The sequence below is a fragment of the Trachemys scripta genome, chromosome 1 (assembly GCF_013100865.1).
Source record: "Trachemys scripta elegans isolate TJP31775 chromosome 1, CAS_Tse_1.0, whole genome shotgun sequence".
Lineage (NCBI taxonomy): Eukaryota > Metazoa > Chordata > Testudines > Emydidae > Trachemys > Trachemys scripta.
Genome location: NC_048298.1, coordinates 151137362 through 151159380, shown reverse-complemented (window position 1 = coordinate 151159380; position 22019 = coordinate 151137362). Strand labels below are relative to the sequence as shown.

The window sequence follows — 22019 nt, the reverse complement described above, 5'->3', positions numbered from 1 at the left end:
AGTCGTCTCTTTTCCAAGCTGAAAAGTCCCAGTTTTATTAATCTCTCCTCATACGGCAGCCGTTCCATACCCCTAATAATTTTTGTTGCCCTTTTCTGACCCTTTTCCAAGTCCAATATCTCTTTTTACTTTTAACTAATACTGGAGGACTAAGGACATGGTTGCAGCCTTATGCAATATGTTCCATGCTTTTGTTTTAGTCTTGAACTATGACTTTCTTAATGGCACATTGTTGAGATTTAAAAAAAATTCCTCTGCTATGTAATAGTTTCAGAGTAGCAGCCGTGTTAGTCTGTATCTACTAAAAGAACAGGAGTACTTGTGGCTACAGCCCCATGAAAGCTTATGCTCAAATAAATTTGTTAGTCTCTAAGGTGCCACAAGGACTCCTGATCTTTTTATGTAATTAGTAACACCTTTGATTATCAAAAATTAAAGAATTAAAGAAGGGGCACTTCACTCAGGTTGAAGAATGAAACTAAACCGCTCACCTTCACTATCTAGAAACAATGCACTTCCTTGTACTTTGAATACAACTTTGTAAAATGTGTTTGTTTCTTAATTAGTTATTTCTCTAACAACATCTCAAACTAGAAAACACTGATAACAACAACAGCATTATGGGGAGGGTGTAAGATGTGTTTCATTTAGTAAATAAATTATTTAGTAAATATATTACTAATAATATGTTAGTGAAATTAACACAGTGAGCCAAATTCAACCCTGGTGTAAGCAGGTGCAACTCCTCAGACCTTCACGGGGGGCTGAATTTCAATCAGTGCCTTGGTGGGTAAGGTGCTCTTTATGTAATGCTAACTATTTTGTGCTTTCATATGTGCTTGGGGGTTTCCCCCCTATGCCTTTGAGACAAAATCTTGACAATTACTTCAACGCAATCTAATGGTGAATAAGAGCGAACCCAATCCATCCAAACTATCCTATGGTTGCCCCTTTAATTCAGGCTCCTTGTTCCCTTTTCCTTCAATGGCATTTTTGGTCAACTTGTTTTGCAAGGGTTACAAAATAAGTGGAACATTAAGAAATTGTTTCTAACAATCTGATGAGCTATTATACCGTGTGTGTGTTCATATAGAGAGCAATTAAAACAGCATCACCTGTGAAAAGAAATCCAGTGGCCTAGCTTTCTCCCTGCATATTCATTTTACAATGGCAATAATGACCTCGGTGCAGGGCATTTCCTGGCAATTGATTGGATTATAGATTCTTGGACGTGTGCCAAGAGCTGTCAAAAGATACATTTTATGCACTGAAAAATTAAATAAAGTAAAATGAATGAGTGACTGGGGTCACTAGGCTACTTTTCAGGCCATCAGCTCCTCACAATCCATTGTTATTAACTATTTCATTCCTGAATATTTTGTAACTATGCAAAACACCCAATTTTGTGGATTGTAGAAGTCTCAATTCAACAGTCCATCTTTATTCAGCAAATCACGTTTAATTTCAAGCATACACTTAAATCCCATTGACTTCAATGGGACATAAGCAAGTACTTAAGTTAGCCATGAGTTAAGTGCATTGCTGAATAGAGATGGATTTACGCATGTGCTTGAATGCTTTTTTGAACTGGGGCCAGAGAAAGGGGTGATCTAGTGGTTTAAGAACGGGTTTGAGTTTCATGAAATCCAGAGATTTTACCCTCTGATATTCTGTCTATGGCCTTGGGTAAGTCACACACAGCCAAATTGTCACAAGAGCTCTGTAATTCTCAGGTTTTAAGTGCCCAAAGTGAGATTGTCCCTGATTTTCAGAGGTTTTGAGCACCTGCAGCTACCACGTGGGCACTCAAAAACTGAGTCACACAAAACGAGTGAGCACTTCTGGACAAACTTGGCCCTTCACTTCAATAATGCTTCAGCAAAAATGGGAATGATGCTGCTTACCCACCTACCTGCCGCTCAGGGCTAGGGGGCTATAAAGATTAATTCATGTTTGTACAGCGCTTGGAACATGAAAAGTGCTATATAAGTGCTAAAAATTGTTATTTTAAGATTTAATGAGTTAAACTCCAAGAAATACTTGCACTGAGGTAGTTATTGCTTTAACAACACAAAAAGACGTACTCCTTTGTAAAAATCTAACTCACCAAGCTTTTCTGTGTATAAAGGATGAAACCTGTATAACGTCAATATTAAGTGGCAATACAGTATTTATGTTCTATCTCATCCTTGTTTAATCTTAGTGGCTGTACAATGCCTCTGTAAAAACAAAACAAGGAAAGCAAATCGTAATTCTCATTGAGAACTAAAAAACCCCAAACAAAATCTGCATGTCCATCTTCTACAACCATTTCTGCCATCTTTCCGGTGCTTGTCTGCCTCTACCCATTATACATGTGAGAATGATGTATCTGCTTTCTGTAGTAAAACGTTTGTCCAGTGGAACAAAAGCAATAAATATGGCCTCATATTTAGCATTCCCACGACTGAACAGTCAAAAATTTAATCCACCACCAAAGGAGAGCAGGACAGTAATTTGGATGAAAGGGATCCTGGAAATCTGAAAACTAAGCTCAGATTTTGTGCTTTAGTTAAATCCATGCTCCTGTCATTTTTTTACAGTTCTCCAAAATAACACTGTGTATAAAGTTTCCAGTAAGTAGAGCCATCAAATCTCCTCTTTTAGGGATTACATTGATAGCCCCATGGGTCAGGAAAAAATCTCTACAACACCATGTATAATGCTGCATGGGTTTTTTTTTGTTTGTTTGTTTGTTTTGCTTTCCTATGAAATATCAGGAATTGGCCACTAAAGGATACTTGATCTGATGGACCAGTGGTTTGGTCCAGTAAGGCAAATCCTATATTTTTATGTGCTGTATAATGGATAAAAACATTACACAAACACATCTACAGTATCCTGAACAGTAAGTAAATACTGTTCTAAAATGTAGATGTATGTATTTAAAGACAAGTATTCAGGTATTTTCAAGTGTTCTTGACTAAAACACTGAAGTTAAGCCATTCTGAATACTCTGCTTCTTTTACAATAATTATTACTAGACTGGGTCCTACTTAGTGGTTTCTTCTAGTTCAGCGCTCTTCTCAAATATTCCCTTCATCGATGCTTTGAAGCTGAAGTCTTTGGCCAGCCTGGGCTCTGCCACCACGCCGTGCACCCACATTGCCGCCTGGTATAGTCCGCGAAGGAAACAAAGATCCTGGTAAAGCATCTTCTCCAAACAAGCTAATTTTCACATCAGCTTCAATAGCTTTGGCTAAACTGGATGCATAACTGTCCAGAGATTTATGGACTTCAGCTTTTACATGAAGAACGGAATTCTTTGCAGCTTCTAAAGAAAAAAAATTAAGACAGAACAATTAACAATAACATATCATGGCTGTGCAAACAACTGAGGGTAAATATTTGTCTTCAGGACTGCAAGTGTGTGATCATGTCTTCTACAAATGATAAATATTGCTATTAATAGTACTTTATGCTTCCACAACATCTTTTGTCTAAGGATCTCAAAGCACACCATGAACACTAATCTTCACAATATCATCATGTCAGGTAGAGAAATTATCCCCAAATTACAGATGGGAAAACTAAGGACTGTTGAAGCAAAGCATTTAAGCACATGCTTACCCTGATGTCAAATGGATTACCCACGTGCTTACATGGGACTACATGCTAAATACTTTGCTGGATTGGGACTTAGGCACAGAAAAGGTTATTGGCCTGATCCCGCCGAAGCGCAAAACTTCCATTTATTCCATCTGGCACAGAATTAGGCCCTATGGGAATTACATGACCATGGGAAAGAAATAAGTGACAAAGCCAGGAGTAAAACTCTTGAGTCCCAATTCCCAGCCCCTTCTACTCTAACCATTAGTTTTGTAGACAAGGAGATTCTCAATTTAGTTTAGACCAAAATTTTACATTTTGTTTACATAAAAAGGGGGACAACACAAGAAGTCACACAGCTCATAGTATGTTTTAAACTTGGTGAAGACCAAACTTTTTATATACAGCAGAACCTCCCTGTTCTATACGTCACCGATCTGCACAAAAAACTGGTAGCCTCCCCCTACTCCTCAGGAATCCATTTAAACAGCCTTGCACAATTGCTATAAATGTCTGTGAGGCAACACACAAAAGCTACTTGGCTACCTTTTATCATTATGGGGCGGATAGTGGAAAAGTAATGATAATTGTCAAACAAAACCCCAAACCAATTCACCCTGGGGTGAGTGTGTGAGTAGAATTTTGCTAAGATAATTTACAGAAGATACTTCAGAAAAGCCCTCATATTAATAAGACTACATTATTTTGGGCTAAATATACTACAGTATGTGTGTACTGTAGAGTCTCAAGTATTAATGCTAATAATAAAATCAAAGGTAATAACAAGTACACTGTGTGATGCATTGTGGCTGTTTTTATGTTGTCCTCATTGACTTATGATTTAGTAAATTCTATCACTTGCAATTGGCCTCCTAGTTATTAGCCCAAATTAAAGAGGATCTGCTAAAATTAAATCAACCCTGCAGTGTTCTAAAGCCAGTCCCAGCAACATGTTGCTAGTATTGAGAACCAACATGTGAGCCTAACTAGAAAACAAAGTGAAACTGATTTGTCTAGTTTCCCTGTCCCAGCTGAGACAAACGCAAGGAGCAAACAAACAGCATAAATGGAGAGAAATACATTCTTTCAGTTTAAAGAATTTAAAGTAACACAGCCAGGTAATGGACAGGAGAGACAAGAGGCGGGCAGTATATGGAGAAAATAAAAGCCTGGGAGGGCAGAAAAACATCAAGGTGGTGGAGTCATTGCGGGGAAGAGAGGGGAAAAAAATACAGTGGGGAGTAGACAACGTAAATGGATGAAACCCAAGGAAAGGCAGGGTCACATAAGGCTGTTGTTCCTGCATGAATGAGGCCCATGCAGGGAAGCCCAGTTTCTGATCCTTGATCTAGACTGGAACTACCTATCAGAAGGAAGGCCTGTTATTAAGCTCTTCTATCCAGGGGGCTGGCTATCCCTGAATAAAAAATAGTGTACCCCCAGTTCAAGGGATACTCATATTTTGAACTGGAAACTGCTATTATCTATTATCGCCAATGATTTTGTCATAGCGCTGCAGGGGTGTGTGTGTGTGCACGCACGCCTGGCCCCAGAGCATGCTAGTGCTACATAGGGGAAGCCTGGGGTAAGGTCATCACTGGGGTAAGGTCATCCAAGGACCTTACACCAATGGAGGATGGGTTGTACCTCTGCTCCATTCCGCGACGCCTCCTCCCCATCTCTATTCCACCCCTGACACCCTCTCCATCCCTTTATGCTGAGAGCACAAGGGGTGGCAGAGCTGGCTGGCTTTGCCAGCTTTCTGCAAACCATGAGTTCTCCAGCACAGGGGAAATTCTCCACAGACTATCTCCAGGCTGTTGAAGGCTTATGCAATGCAAAGTGGCCTTAGCTGTGCAGAGAATCCAGGCCCATGTTTGAAATGCTGTACTCCTCGTGTGGGCCTTTGGTTTTAATTAACAAAGATAACGCGGGCTCTAGCAGAAATATGTTATGCACCACTTTGGCGTACTGGTACACCCCAAGCTTCCTAGTATTCCCATAAGAACTTCATACAGTTCTGAAGAGCTCTCTGTTGTCCCCTACATTGGTTTGCTGTAGTGTGGTGCAAGAGCAGATACCGTTAAATCAGACCACACATCTGTCAGGGATTTCATGTCGTGCCTACCCGAATAAGAAGAAAAGAAAGAACAGATCTTAAAAGGAAGTGGATGGATGGCAGAAAGACAGTTGTAAAATATACCCTGCAAGTGAGTCCTGTCCAGCCTCACCTCCCTAGTTCCAGAAAACGTGTATTTCCCTCCCTTCCACCCACCTACCAACCAGCAGCATCAGGATGGAAAACAGCAGGGAGAAGCAGCTCAGATGGCATGGGAGTGCGTGTCCACAGGGGTCGATGAGGTAACTAGTGGGAAGTCAGAGCAGGCAGCAGTGGTGAAAATGAGTGACCCAGCAGTAAAGGATGGGGTGAGCAGAAGTTGGGGCCTCTCAAGAAGGTTGTGGAGGAATCAGCAGAAGGGAAGAGTCAGAGCACCTATCAGAAGGGGAAGGATGAAGAGCCCAGGAGTGATACTTGTCCTCTGTGTTCTAAGGTTAAAGAAGGGGACAGCTATGCTTGGCAGCCATCATGAAGGTGCAGGGGGTGGTCATCCCAGGTGAGCACCATTACAGTATCCACCCTAAACACACCTTTGATTTGCTCCACTTCGTCTTCGAATGTCACCGAACTCCTCCGTCGATAGGGATAAACGCAATGTGGGTGATGAGCGCCATCCGAACTATAATCCTCAAGCAGCATCACATCTGTCCCTGAAATGCAGAAAACGTTTGGAAATAATAATGATCCCTGAGAAGACAAACCTAAAATTATCGGGGGAAATGAACTCATAGACTTGAGCGCCTCTCCTCAAAAATTGCCTAAAATGTGCTGATGCATTATCACTCTGCATTCAACTGTGATGGGATTTCAGACAGGGCCAGGGTCAAGTTATTACTTGGTCTTCAGCTAACCAGAGGTTAATCTGAGGACAATTCCCTGCTTCTCCTGAGCGAGAGAAGGATTGTCTACAGATGGCATTATTCAACAACAGCTACTCCACAATAACTATTCCTGAATAATGCCACAGGTAGGCACACTTATTCTTCGAAAGTGGATCACACTAAATAGGCACCTGTCCACGCATGGTGTTCTTCTGGAATAGCTATTGCCTTTTACATTCACACGTTACCTGAATTAATTTTCAAGTGTGGACAAGTCCTTACAAACTGGCTGCTTGGGAGACAGACCATGGGGGATGCCTATAGGAGATCAGATTCCATACTCAGAATGGATGGCAAGCCAAGCTGGGGAATGTTCTGATCACTCTATTTTGCCTTTGTTAACTAATTTTGCTTTCTTGTCACAAACATTATTCCTTAAGGAGAACATCTGCCTGACTGATCCTGTATTTTTTTCTGCTGAGTCATTCTACCACTTTATGGGTATTGATCTCATGAACACTATTTCATTTACCTGCGTTTCCTCCGTATTATTTAGATATAAAATAAAGTTTACCTGTTACTGTGTGGAGAATACTAAACTCAACGTCTGGCATGCTATCACATGAAGGGCCAAATTGTGGCCTGGCTCCTCACTCCAGTGCCGTTGTGGCTGAGTACAGACACTAAGAGTACGTCTACACTGCAATTAGACACACCTGTGCCAACTGACTCAGGATCATGGGGCTTGGTCTGAAGGGCTGTTTAACTGTGGTGTAGACATTCGGGCTTGGGCTGTAGCCTGAGCTCTGGGACTCTCCCACCTTACAGGGTTCTAGAGCTCCGAATGTCCACCCTGCATTAAAGAGCCCCTTAGCCCAAGCCCCACGAGCCACAGTCAGCTGGAATGGGCCAGCCACGGATTTTTAATTGCAGTGTAGACATACCCTATGACAGTCAAAGAGGCATTCTGCCTCCCTAGCATAGAAGCAGACAGGCTGCCTCAGGGAGCACTAGGGAACCGTGCTGTGTCAGTGCTTCTTACACCTGCTGCTGAAAGGCACAGCCTGTGCTCCCCTGAATGCTTGTGACACTTTACTTTTGCCCAAATACTTTTGTACTCTGACGATGGATCGAAAGCTTCCTACAACAGCCATTCGATGCTTTGTAGCTTGTTCCAAATCATCCATTGGTCAGATTACACCCTCTGCAGACCATGGCTTTGTGCCCTCTCCACCCACATGAGTTCATTTGATTCCTGGATTTATTCTTATAGCAATAGCCAGAGGGTCCAGGACCAATTTATAGCAAAGGGGACAACACACATCCATGATGAGTTCCATGAGACAAGCCACTGTCGCATATACCTGACCTTTACCAATGATTTATTTAGCAAACCTATTTTTTTTAAATGAAGGATAGTCCAGAATTGAACTGTGATATATAAATATTTCCATTCCATACTGTCAAATGCCTTCTCCAAATACTTAGTAATGAGCGAGTGATCTACCTTCCTCATAGACCATATTAAATGAGTGGGATACTTTTAATGTTCTGTGGATCATCTGGGGTATTGACGTCAATGGTACAAGATCAAAGCCCTACTCCTTGGAAACCCAGCCAGCCTGCAATGGATGGGTAGAATTAGGAAGATGACACTCTAGTCCTTGAGACTATATTTTAGCATATATTTTAAAAACTACATTGAATAAAGAAATTGGCCTGTAATTCTTGCCCAGAAGTGGATCCCTGTCTATAAGTGATGCTAAGATAGTGTTTTGACTGGATACGGGTTATCCTATATTATCTGCCTCATTAAATACTTGATCTGTAATGGGCATCCCTTGATCTTTTCTCTGTATACAGTTCCTTTGGCTTGTACTATCTGAAAAGCCTGTCTTCTGTCATTCAGGATGTTCAGTGAAGTGGGATATTTCCCAATTCAAATTCCCTAAACATTGGGGCTCCTAACAACTTATATCTTTGATTTGGTCAGCTGTGGAGGCCTCTTAGTGCCTTTCTTCAAGGATGATAACACAGGATGCTATAAAGAGAAGAGTTTTCCATTACCCGTTATCACCTATAGCTGCACTTAAGCCAGCAATTCACCTACAGAATTAGTGGAGTAGTGTTGCCTTCATGAAAAATCCCACCTTGCCAGCCTCCTTCTCCCATTCTCCCAGTCAGAGAGCAATGCAGAGCTGCAGCTGTCAGAAGAGTGCTCTCTGGTATCTGTAGAGCAGAAATGCTCTTTAAAATAGATTGCAGGTGGAGGTTTTGGAAAACTTCCCTCTGTTGGCAGTTAAAACCACAGCCCCCCTATTACCAGCGCTGGAAAATTACTGGCAGATCACCATGCCCTTTTCTAGGCTACTGCTCGAGAGATCCATGACAAAGATGAGAAGCCTCCATTCTATCGGAGAGGCTCTAGCATAGAGTGACCAAATGAAATCTCCTATAAGCAGGATATGAAGAGACCTATTTCCCGAGCAGTTTGCTTCTTAGCTCCTTGGGGGGCCAGGAAGATCACTGAAGAGGGAAGAAGAATAAAGGAACGGGACAAACAGATTATCACACTCCTAGGAAATATGCACTAGGGAAAGAAATTATTCTCCTAGGCTGAACGGTATTTTCATAGTAGACACTGCAAGATCAAAAATACAGAGGAGAGGCTAAGGCAGTTCTGCTCAGGGTACCATAGGACAATTGTTTTCAAACTTTTCTCATTTGCAAACCCCTAAAAAATGTCAAATGGCATAGTAGACGACTTTGGAAATCTTTGACATCATCTGTGGACCCCCAGGGGTCTGCGGACCACAGATTGAAAACCACTGCCATAGGAGATGCTTAATGTTATTGTTCACCTACCAAAAGATATCTGTACATAAATACAGACTGTTCGCAGAATTCTGCAAGTAAGCTGCAAGTAAAATCTTTCTGTCTGAGAAAGGAAAACAACAGAGTTACCTGAATCCTGAGAGCAGCTGAAACCAGTGTCCCCTGTGCTGCTGCTGTGTCCTAAAGGTCGCCCACCTGCCATGAGAGCTGTAAGATGGGGAGATAGTCCCAGATCTGCAAAACAGTTTAATCATCACTGAGTTGTGCTCTGTATGGTAGAGCTACTCTAATGATAGCATCTTCAAATAACCCCCACATCCGAGTGCCCGATTCCACCCCCCAGCTTTCCCAACTTTCCTTTCTCCCCATTTTTCCTGTGACAAGACAGCAAAAACCACCCTCCAGACCCAGCTGCCAAACCACCTGGATTTCCCATCTTGCAATATCATGTCACCAGCTGCCACATGCTCCTGGATTCTTTCCACACGGCAAGCCTGCTGTCTACCTCTCCCCAGCAATTTGCAAGTATGTGCAGTTTATCAGGAGAGCTAATTATATTTAGAAATATATGCACGCAGGGCTGGAAAAACTTATCAGACACCCTCTAGCCAAAGGATTAAATCTAGTAGCCAGAAGCAGTTATAGAAGACAAGTGTATTGATGGGATAATAAATAGTGAGGGTTGGCTAATGAGCTAGTTTCCATCTTCTTTGCAACCCTGAGATGCTAGAAAGGGGGAAAACACTGGGATTCTTACTAAGGCGCAGTCTTAGGATCCTGCTCAGGGCTCCACCTTTTCTATCAGCCTCTGGCTAGTAGGGGTCTGATAAATTGGAAGCTGCCCAGCCTACTCTCGCAGCTGGAAGGAGAAAGACGCTTTCTGTCTTTTCTTCCCCAGCTATGCTTCCAATCCTTCCAGAGCCCATCTGTGAGAGCTACCTGGCTTCTGCAATGGGGATGGAGGTTTCCAATGCCCTCACCTTCCTTCCACATTTTGCATTCTCTTTCCCCACTAATAATTCCAGAGCCTGCCTCTACATTTAGTTCTCCCAAGCAGTACCATGAAAGTGGAAATTTCAAAAAGTGCTGAATTAGCAATCATGAAAATGATCAGAATCTTGCTAATTTCACAGTGCTACAACATGGCAAAACTCTGAGTAGCAATAGAGGCACTGGTGGTGCCTGTCTGCAGACTCAAGACAACACTATTGCACTGGAATGGTTTCATTACATTTACACCGTTTTCTTCACAACCAGAAGGACTAGAAACTTAATTGAAACAAACAAACAAGCACTCACATTTTCTGAAGTCACTAGAAAAAATTGCCACTGGTGAGACACATGGATTTTTCAACCCCTGTACCTAGTTGACATATACCAGAACACTTAGTCCTAAGGAGTGGAGGGTTATTGCAGATGAGAGGGAGGTGATGGACTTGCCCTAGATAGAGAATTTAAAAGCTGGTGCCTAACATCCATAGGTTCTTATTAGGCCTGGTTCAAAGCCCATTGAAATTAATGGAAAGATTCCCATTGATTTTGATGGGCTTTGGTTCAGGCCCATCATCAGGACAGGGAATGTTCTGCCTTTTTCTAAGCTGAATACAAATTTTACACTTGCAGAGAGTAATAAAATTTGTGTATCAACAGCACATTTGCCTACCCTGCTATACCAAGGCAAACATGACTGCTTGCCAGCAAAGACACTGATTGGTCAAGCAGGCTTCCCAAAATATAGAATACTTTTAACACTAAGGGTACATCTACACTACAGCGGGGAGTCGATTTAAGATACGCAAATTCAGCTACGTGAATAGCGTAGCTGAATTCGACGTATTGCAGCCGACTTACCCCGTTGTGAGGACGGCGGCAAAATCGACTTCTGCCGCTTTTTGTCGGCGGCGCTTACTACCACCTCCGCTGGTGGAGTTAGAGCGCCGATTTGGGGATCGATTGTCGCGTCCCAACGGGACGCGATAAATCGATCCCCGAGAGGTCGATTTCTACCCACCGATTCAGGCGGGTAGTATAGACCAGACCTAAGAAGCATTGGGAATTAGAGAGTGGTTCTAGGAATCTGAAAGATTTTCTCTGAGATTTGGATACAAAACTACTTTGGTGAGGAATGGAGTATATTTTTATTTACCACCAACACCTGACTTAGTGCTGTCCACGATACAAAAATAAAAAACAGTCCCTGTCCCATATAACTTACAATCTAAAAGGCAGACCAGAAAAGGGATGTGATGGACTGGGATATCTAGAGATGGGGGATCACAATTTTTGTGGGTTTTTTAAATTATAAACTTACTGCTTGTGAGCCTGGTGGAAGTAGATTTTTAAAGGGACTACCATTAATTTAAAACTTCCACTTCTATCTGTACATGTTTTACCTGGTATTGTTACAAGGAACACCTAAGATTATGGTAACCAAATGATATTAGAGAAAAAATATTTTCTTCATATGTTTGTGTTTGTTCACTCCTTGCATTTGTCAGCACTTTGTGTCTAGTCAGTTTCCCCTGCATGGTTGGTCAATTTCATATTGTGCTTGCATTGCCCTTTCATACAGCATGTTTTTCCCACTATCTCATTCTCAAAAACAGACAGAATCATTTTAACTTTCCAAAATATTTTGACCTCAGGCCTACACAGGCCTAGAAAAGTTTACCCCAATAGGTAAAAGTTTGGGATGTTATAATCAACTGAATACATGGTCTTAGAATGAGAAGTTTGAAGCAATGTTAACTATAGCTATTGTTACAGCTCCAGCTAAAATGACAAGTTTAGCTAAGAGAAAGGCAATACCACTTGGCAAACATTTTTCTATTAAGCTGGAAACGTTTATACTTTGCTCCTGAAAAATATACTGGGCCTGATTCTCCATTCTATGACACTGGGTTTACACCAGTGTAACTTCACTGAAGTCAACAGAGTTACACCACCATAAAAACAGGCAATGGAGTGGAGAATCAGACCCACTGAGTATATTGATAGTATAAGAATGCTCAGATTTGAATAATTTGAAATAGTGTGTGTGTGTGTGTGTGTGTGTGTGTGTGTAGGGGAATCACAACAGAGGAGAAAGGAAATTATTTTTATTGGCCCCAGAGTTAAATCTTCTCTGCCAGGGACAATTTAGCTGCATCAAGAAAGGGAGGTGAATTCCCATCAACTCATCACAACTTTCCTTCAGATGGGAGGTATAATTTGAAAAACGGTCCCTTGAGAGCTCCCTCAAGCACATCACTAGTTAGTATTTGTACAGCCCTTGGAAGTTACCACATGAATGCAGATACTAAGTATCAGCCTCAAGGGAATCGTATTTTTTTATCTAAGTGTTTGTTACCTGTGATCCTATTGGAAATGCTGAATAGTCTGGCTGTCCTATGACGCTGAACAAATGACTCCCGGTAATATCGGTCCCCAAAACACATTCCTAATAGTTCTTTGCGCACTGTTTTGTTCCAGAGTCCATAAATCAGTGGATGGCAAATGGCACTTGAAAAAGATAACCATGTTGCTAATGTCTCCAGAGCAGGAGAAATGCTATTTTTCCCCCAAAGTGCTTCTGACGTAATTACTACCATATAGGGCCCCCATGTGATCACAAAAGCACCAATGACAACCAAGATGGTTATGAAAGCTTTGCACTGATTGGCTGAGTAGACAACCCCTTGGAAAGCATTCCTTCGACTGCCTGAAGAGGAGGTGGAGGTGCTAGAGTTCTTTCTCCCATTCCTCTGAGTGTCCTCCTCCACAATGACCACGCTACCGCAGTGAATCTTGCGTGCTTTAATCCTAGCCACACGAAATATGAATCCGTAGCAGATCATCATAACCAGAAAGGGCAGCAAAGCACACCAGATCTGCCAAAAGGCTGTGTAGCCTGCCTCCTTATGCCACGCAGCCACACACATCCATTTGAATTGATCGAACTCCAAGGACGACCAGCCAAAGAGAGGAGGAAGGCAGCCAATGAGGGAGTGTAACCACACATACACAAGGGCTACAACTGCTCTGTTTCCTGTAATCTTCATTGGATACACCATTGGATATAAGACAGCATAGTACCTGGGAAACACAAAAGGAGACATCAGTACCATCATAGAAAAGTACAGTAAGCAAAGAACTGGGTTTACTGATTAAGATCCAACTCCCATTGGAGTCCAGGGAAAGACTTCCCCACTTCCGCTCCCCAAATCTCAAATGGGGTTAGAGGGACACTTAAAAAAAATATTTCAAAAAATTATTTGCAGTCATGAGCTCAAAAGTCAAGAAGTGCCCAAGATCAAGCTGCATTTGCAGCCTTAATTCTACCTACTGATTATAAAAAAATGAGTGTGGCCATACTGGGTCAGACCAATGATCCACCTAACCCAGTATCCTGTCTTCCAACAGTGGTCAATACCAGATGCTTCAGAGAGAATTAATCCTAGTGTGAATGCATTATTGTATTGATGTTTACAATTATACATGATTACATACACCTACTCAAATGCTATGTTACTACAGATCAATTGATTTTAACAATCTTAGATGCATGTGCTGCATCTTGAAATAGTAATTTAATTATTTTCTACCTTTCTATTTCATGATTTTACATGTAATTGCAGGGAAAATGTATTATATTGGGGAGGCGGTGTTGCCTGCTGGAGAGAGCACTAGACAGAGACTCAGGGGACCTAGGTTTAGCTCTGCCACTGGCCTACTAGATATCCTTGGGCATGTCACTTGACCTTTCTGTGCATCAGTTTCCCAATCTATAAAATGGGGATAATGATACTACCTTTTTTGACTCCCTCCTGTGCTTTGAGATCGTCTGATGAAAAGTGATATACAAGAGCTAGGTATTATTAATCACTATAATTGCAGTGGTTTCCAACCTTTTCCATACCATACCCCATGTTACAACAGAAAAAAGGTCTGGAACCCCTCACTATCCATCTAGCCCAAAAGAAAGGGAGGGAGATCATGACTCCCAGGTTGAGAATCCCTGTTACATTGTATTGTTTGAAAAATAGTATGTTATTGTGTTCATGCAACCTTAACTCTGACTTTTCATTGCTTTACCCATGGAACCTTAACATTCTCTTACCAACACTTTTTAGATAGATAGATTTATAGATTCCAAGGCCAGAAGGGATCACTGTGTTCATCTAATCTGACCTCTAGAACTTCCTCCAAATGAATTCCTAGAGCAGATCTTTTAGAAAAAACAGCCAGTCTTGATTTAAAAATAGTCAGTGATGGAGAATCCACTACAACCTGGGTAAGTTGTTCCGATGGTTAATTACTCTCACCGTTCACATTTTACACTTTATTTCCAACCTGAATTTGTCTAGCTTCAACTTTCAGCCATTGGATCATGTTATACCTTTCTCTGCTAGATTGAAGAGCTCATTATGAAATACATGTTCCCCAGGTAGATCCTTATAGACTGTAATCAAATCACCCCTTAACCTTCTCTTTGTTAAACCAAATAGATTGAGCTCTTTGAACATGTTTTCTAATCCTTTAGTATCAGAGGGGTAGCCGTGTTAGTCTGGATCTGTAAAAAGCAACAGAGAGTCCTGTGGCACCTTTAAGACTAACAGATGTATTGGACTAACATAAGCTTTCGTGGGTGAATGCCCACTTCGTCGGATGCATGTGACGTGCATCCGACAAAGTGGGCATTCACCCATGAAAGCTTATGCTCCTATACATCTGTTAGTCTTAAAGGTGCCACAGGATTCTCTGTTGCTTTTTCTAATCCTTTAATTATTCTTGTACTCTTCTCTGAACCCTCTCCAATTTATCAACATCCTTCTTGAATTGTGGGCACCAGAACTGTACATAGTATTCCACAGCGGTCACATCAGTGCCAAATACAGAAGTAAAATAACCTCTCTACTCCTACTTGAGATTCCCATGTATGCATTGAAGGATTACATTAGCCCAAGGGTGGCCAACCTGAGCCTCAGAAGGAACTAGAATTTACTAATGTACATTGCCAAAGAGCCACAGTAATACGTCAGCAGCCCCGCAGATCAGCACCTCCCCCTCTTCCCCGCACCTCCCGATCAGCTGTTTCATGGCATGCAGGAGGCTCTGGGAGGGAGGGGAGACGAGCGAGGGCACGGCAGGCTCAGGGGAGGGGGCAGGAAGGAGTGGAGTGGGGGCAGGGCCTGTGGCAGAGCCAGGGGTTGAGCAGTGAGCACCCCCCGGCACATTGGAAAGTTGGTGCTGGTAGCTCCAGCCCTGGAGTTGGTGCCTATACAAGGAGCCGCATATTAACTTCTGAAGAGCTGCATGTGGCTGCGGAGCTGCAGCTTGGCCACCCTGCACTAGCCCTTCTGGCCACAGCGTTGCCCTGGAAGCTCAAATTCAGCTGATTTTCCATCACAACTCCTGATCTTTTTCAGAGTCACTGCTTCCCAGGATCAGGTCCCCCATGGCCTAGATTCTTTGTTCCTAGATTAATACATTTACATTTATCTGTATTAAAACACATATTGTTTGTTTGTGCCCAGTTTGGAATTAATCCTTGCTATTCATAACAAAAAGAGGAGCTTACCGATCTATAGCAATGAGACCAAGAGTTAGCATGCTGGCCGAGCTGATCAGCATATAGAGCAGGGCAGAAAAGTTGCACCAAACTACTCCAAAGATCCATTCCCGCCTGATGGAGCTGGTGACGACAAAAGGAAGCACCAGGACAGACAGAAGGAAGTTGGACAGTGTCAGACTGAACACAAACTTGTTGCTCAGCGTAAGGAGGTAAGACTTCCGATAGAGGGTGATGACAATCACCAAGTTGCCCAAGCAGATGAAAATAGCAATGACGATAATAGCAATCGACTCGGTGACTCTGACTGCCCCGTCTTCCTGCGCTGTGAGGTTTCTCAGGCCCTTCCCATTGCTGAGGGAGGAGTTGATGCTCATTGTCAGAGCGCACATTGACAGAGCAGACAGTACATGCTGGGCAGCTGGAACAAGAAGAAAAACACATGAAAACATTATTGTATTTTCTGTGTCTACGATATCTTTTATCCCAGGATCTCAAGGCCCTTTACCAACATTAATCAAGCTTCACAACACCCATAGGAGGCACATAACCATTTTTAGATGGGGAAACTGAGGCCTAGAGCAGGGACTTGACTTTCCCAAGGTCACACACAAGTCAATGGCAGAGCCAAGCACAGAACCCAAGAACAGGGCTGATTGGAAAACGGGAGAAATTCTGAAAACATTCCATTTAATATTTTCCAGGAGTGGAAGGCATTATTTCAAACTTTTGACCAGACCTACCCATGAGTTCTAACTCACAGTCATCTATGCCAAAAAGCTGTTATGAAAAGAAACAATAATGGAGTAATAAATGGTCTTTGTTGATCTCTCTTTATACAGTTGACAGTTTGTGGTACTTTGGTCTGTGGAGCACTTGCTGGTGATCCACAGAGAGCTGGCTAGTCACATGGCACTGGCCCATCCTCCTTTGCAGCTGCTAAATCACATTAAAAAAAAACCCTAAAATACAGTAAAATACTCTCCTAATATCACTTTTGCAATGACTGTAGTTGCCACAGGAATGTTCTTGTATTGCCAGTGAGCCGGGGGAGGTGAGCCGGACAGTCTGTGTGACTGTCAATGAGAAATGTGTCCAAGAGGCAATTCCTTTGTTATGATCTCATCCACGGTATGAAAATGTTTGAGAGCCCTTGACCTAAGGCTTTATCACTTCTCCCAGGTGACCAACACCATCTCCCCGTCAGGCCCCAGAAATACTGCTGCTGGTTCCCCTGAGAGCCACTGTCACCTCCCCTTATTGTCTCCGGCAGAGGTATTCCTGACTACTAACCCTTCATTCCAGTGGGCCTGCACCAACTCCTCTGGGCGCCTGATTAGTGGCACTTCCACAGCCGGCTGCCTCGCGAGGCTGCCGACACCACCCGCTGGTCTCAAAAGTGTCATTCCTGCTTAATCACCTTCCCCCTGGCATGAGCATTGGTGTTCCCACTACCAGATCAGATTTTTCTCTTTCCACAGCCCTGGAAAGGGAAAGGGAAGAACCTAATGTGCAGCCCTCTCACTGCTCTGTCAGTGAAGCCACACACATACTGAATCCCAAAATCCAGACCAAGAATTGAAAACAAAAAGGGAATGTCAAAAAAGATTGGCTTCAAATTCATGCAAACTTGGTGTTGGCATTTCTTGGGGACTGGTGACTCGCAGGGGTTGCTTTGGCTGGGACTCTGGCCATCTACCCTTCCCAGCTGGGCACGAATATCCAGAAAGTGTCCTAGATCTCTGAGGTAGTTAGAGTTTAAAGGGGCGCTGCCAGCCTAAAAATCATATTTTTCCAAACAAATTTCCTTCCGTGTGTTCCTAAGAAAACCTTAATTTACTGACATTAAAAGAATTTTTTAAATCGCATTTACTTTTCACCACCAGTGAAGCTCATTGTTTACTGTTTGCATTTCATTTGGCACAGACCATGAACATTTTGCATAAAATCCTGGCTGCTTTTGGCTAAACTCTATTGGTACAAAGCAGCCAAAAGCCAGCTTCCCTGGCTACTCAGGAAGGATCTCTCCTATGTAGGAGGATCCTTGGGTGGCACAGAGATATGGATGTGGTTTGAGCAGGAGTGTCCTGGCATCTCAGCAACCCTAGCTGCTGTAAGGGTCCCTTTGTGCTTTTGGCAGCTGGCACAAATCAGAATAGCCCTTAGGCAGTGCTAATTTATGCCAGAGTGCTAGAATGATGAAGAACAACTCCAGGATCTGAGAAGTCCGGTGGTAGATTAAAGTCACCTTTGCACACTCCCTCTTCAGCTGTGCAGAGCACTTGTCTGCCACAAACAAGGATTTTATCCTTTCTTTTTTGTTTATTACAAAGACAAGGTGGGTGAGGTAACATCTTTTATTGGACCAACTTTTGATGGTGAGAGAGACAAGCTTTCAAGACACACATCTTGTTTCTCTAATATCCTGCGACCAACACAGCTATAACTACTCTGCAGACAACAATTATTGTTTATTGTCATTTTCACTTTCAGGTGCTCAAGCACTAGCACAATACTGCAATGGTTGAGTTGCTAGCACTGTAGGAGGATGCTTAAAATCTAACAAAAATCCATTTTCACTAGTTTTAAATGCCACAAAACCCTAAACTGTTTTTAAAAATATACTACACCTCTACCCCGATATAACGCTGAACTTGGGAGCAAAAAAATCTTACCATGTTATAGGTGAAACCACGTTATATCAAACTTGCTTTGATCCACCGGAGTGCGCAGCCCCTCCTCCCCTCCCACTCCCGGAGCACTGCTTTACCGCGTTATATCTGAATTTGTTTTATATCGGGTCGCGTTATATCGGGGTAGAGGTGTATTTTGTTTGGTTCTAAACTACCCCAGAGAAATAAAATAACCATCCTTTTAAATGTAACAAGAACATCTAACTAACAAATTAAATATTCAGAAGAATTTTAATTTGTAAAAGCTTTTTAAACATCATGGTAGGATCCATCCATGGTAGGATCCATCGATTAGTTTAAAACAATGCACTTGGAACACTCAGTGCTCACCATTCCACTGGCAGTCATATTCCTGGACACATGCCCTCTTTGTGGCACATGTACAAATCTTCCCTGCAAATTTTAAAACATCCAAAAGGCAAAAAAGCATCCCTCCTTTGACCCTCAACCAACAGAGAACAGAAACATGAGCACCAGCCATCTAAGCAGTAACCGATACACTGTGGGACAGTAGCCGGAGGACTATTTGCACTGTTAGAGCTAATATGCCATCACTTGCTATCCACACAGGCACTGCAGTGATGGCAACTGGCTTGGGGGGTGGAGGTTGACAAGGTGGTTAGGTGAGGCAGAGCAAGCATAATGCAAAGTGTTTAGCAAATGCCTGTGCATCACGGGTAGCAGCTGTGTGTGCAGATGCAAGGTGTGCATGTTACAGGTGTGCTGGAGGGGAGGCTCCAAATGCTGGTTATCACCCTAATTTCTCTAATGTAGAAAAGGTCCCACTGAGCAGGCATAGAGATGCATGCAGGTAATAGCAAAACGTCAAGGCAGGGCCCTGCAGAGAATACATTTTCTCTTATTCCACCCCTATGCAGCCAGAGCATGGACTGGGAAGAAAATCCCAGGGGAACACTATTGCTACTGCAGCAAGGGGCTGAGGGTGAGGGAGCACAGGGGAGAGAAATTCTTCTAATGCTTCAGGCAGGGGCTTCTGATGGGGCTTCATCTCATAAACAAACTAGGGAAATGCAACCTAGATGGAGCTACTATAAGGTGGGTGCAAAACTGGTTGGAAAATTGTTCCCAGAGAGTAGTTATCAGTGGTTCACAGTCATGCTGGAAGGACATAACAAGTGGGGTCCCGCAGGGATCAGTTCTGGGTCCAGTTCTGTTCAATATCTTCATCAATGATTTAGATAATGGCATGCAGAGTACACTTATAAAGTTTGTGGACGATACCAAGCTGGGAGAGGTTGCAAGTGCTTTGGAGGACAGGATTAAAATTCAAAATGCTCTGGACAAACTGGAGAAATGGTCCAAAGTAAATAGGATGAAATTCAATAAGGACAAATGCAAAGTACTCCATTTAGGCAGGAACAATCAGTTGCATACATACAAAATGGGAAATGACTGCCTAGGAAGGAGTACTGTGGAAAGGGATTTGGGGGGTCATAATGGACCACAAGCTAAATATGAGTCAACAGTGTAACGCTGTTGCAAAAAAAGCAAACAGAATTCTGGGATGTATTAGCAGGAGTGTTGTAAGCAAGACCTGAGAAGTAATTCTTCTACTCTACTCCACGCTGATTAGGCCTCAACTGGAGTATTGTGTCCAGTTCTGGGCACCACATTTCAGGAAGGATGTGGACAAATTGGAGAAAGTCCAGAGAAGAGCAACAAAAATGATTAAAGTTCTAGAAAACATGACCTATGAGAGAAGATTGGAAAAAATTGGGTTCATTTAGTCTGGAATAGAGAAGACTCAGAGGGGACATGATAACAGTTTTCAAGTATGTAAAAGGTTGTTACAAGGAGGAGGGAGAAAAATGGTTTTTCTTAACCTCTGAGGATAGGACAAGAAGTAATGGGCTTAAATTGCAGCAAGGGAGATTTAGGTTGGACATTAGGAAAAACTTCCTAACTGTCAGGGTGGTTAAACACTGGAATAAATTGCCCAGGGAGGTTGTGGAGTCTCCATCATTGGAGATTTTTAAGGGCAGGTTGGACAAATACCTGTCTGGGATGGTCTAGAGAATACTTAGTCCTGCCATGAGTGCAGGGGACTGGACTAGATGACCTGGGGAGATCCCTTCCAGTTCTATGATTCTATGGAGCAAAGGGGAGTGGGGAACTTGTGTAATGCTTCAGGGCAGGGGAGTGGAGCCCAGGTGGGAAAGCAGGGCGGCTGTTGAGGTAACCCAGCACCATAGATCCGAGCCCGGCGCCGGGAGCCGAGGGAACTGGGAAGCAGGGGAGCTCTGAGCAGCTCCTGCTGCAGGCCGATCATCCGGGGAAGAATGGCATGGGATGGCAGAGTAGCTGTGAGCCTCCTTGCACCGGCCCATTGTCCCATCGGAATAACACTTCTTTCCTTTCCTTCGCCTGCTGCTCTAGCCCCCTGGCGTCCGAGTGAGACACAAGCCCAGCCCCGGCGCGGGCAGGTCCCGCGTGGCCCGAGCCTGCTGCAGTGAGCTCCGCTCCAGCCCCAGCCCCGGACGCGCCCGCCCGCGGCGCACTGAGACACAGAGGCAAGGGAAATCGCAGCGCCTGTCCCGGGCCCAGCGGCCCCGATCGGGACCTGGGCGGCTCGCAGGGCTCGCGAGAAGCAGGAGACCCCCCCCGCCGCAACCCTCTGCAGTCGCTGGCTGGCTGGCTGCCCCCCCGCTCTGCAATCAGAGATGCAGCGCTCGGCTGCTCCCCTGCCCTAAAATCCAGCCTCCCTCCCGGCACGGGCTTGTCCCTCCTCCGCACACAAAGGCTGGTGGGGAGGCAAAGTCCCGGGGAAGGGTGGGGCCGGAGAGACCGCAGGAGCAGGGGGCAGCGAGAACCCACCCGGGGCCGGGAGAGCCCCGCAATGGAGGCACAGACACACACACCCTTCCCTGCCCTGCAGCTGCCATAAGCTCCAGTGAAAAAACCGGAGCGCTCCCCCCTTGGTGTGGGACACACTCACCGCCGGGCCGGGCCGAGCCGAGCCGCTTCCTCCTTCCCCCGCCGCCTTCGCTGCACTCAGGGGCGGGAGGTTTCGGGTTACAGCGCCCCGGACCCCCCACAGCCGCCGCCAAGAGAGAGGGCCGGAGCAGCTGCCCGACCCGCCTCCCTCCATCCCCCTTCCTCACATCCTTTCATCCCCCTCACATCCCTCCTCCTAGCCGCCTCCCTCCATCCCCTTTACACCCCTCCCCCTAACTTTCTCCCTCCATCCCCCTTTCTCCTCCCTCCATCCTCCTTCACATTCCTCCTAACCTCCTTCCTCCATCCCCCTTTCCTCCTCTTTCCATGCGTTCACATCCCTTCTCCCCTCCTCCCTCTATGCCCCTTCCACACATTCCTCTTCCTCCCTCCACCCACACTTTCCTCCTTCCTCTATCCCCCTTCCACATTCCTCCACTGCCTAGCCTAGTTCCTCT

General features: G+C 44.0%; 1 protein-coding gene across 1 annotated transcript; it reads right to left on the bottom strand.

Moving 5' to 3' along the window:
- Window positions 1–21711, bottom strand: GPR161 (G protein-coupled receptor 161). Its single transcript, XM_034789757.1, has 6 exons — window positions 21563–21711; window positions 15923–16334; window positions 12713–13437; window positions 9493–9597; window positions 6238–6357; window positions 1–3313 (listed from the first exon to the last, which is right to left on the bottom strand). Exons 2-6 carry the CDS (start codon window positions 16303–16305, stop codon window positions 3066–3068), a joined length of 1581 nt encoding a protein of 526 aa, XP_034645648.1. The 5' UTR covers window positions 16306–16334; window positions 21563–21711; the 3' UTR covers window positions 1–3065.
- Between the last annotated feature and the right edge of the window lie 308 nt (window positions 21712–22019).

Bases quoted from the DNA above. Each gene is read 5' to 3' on its own strand.
- GPR161 (XM_034789757.1), bottom strand. From the start codon at position 16,305: ATGTGCGCTCTGACAATGAGCATCAACTCCTCCCTCAGCAATGGGAAG. The intron at 6,358-9,492 runs GTAACTCTGTTG...TCTGCATTTCAG, and splicing joins CAGCTGCTCTCAGGATTCAG to GGACAGATGTGATGCTGCTT. The intron at 3,314-6,237 runs GTGTGTTTAGGG...TTTTTTCTTTAG, and splicing joins CGAAGTGGAGCAAATCAAAG to AAGCTGCAAAGAATTCCGTT.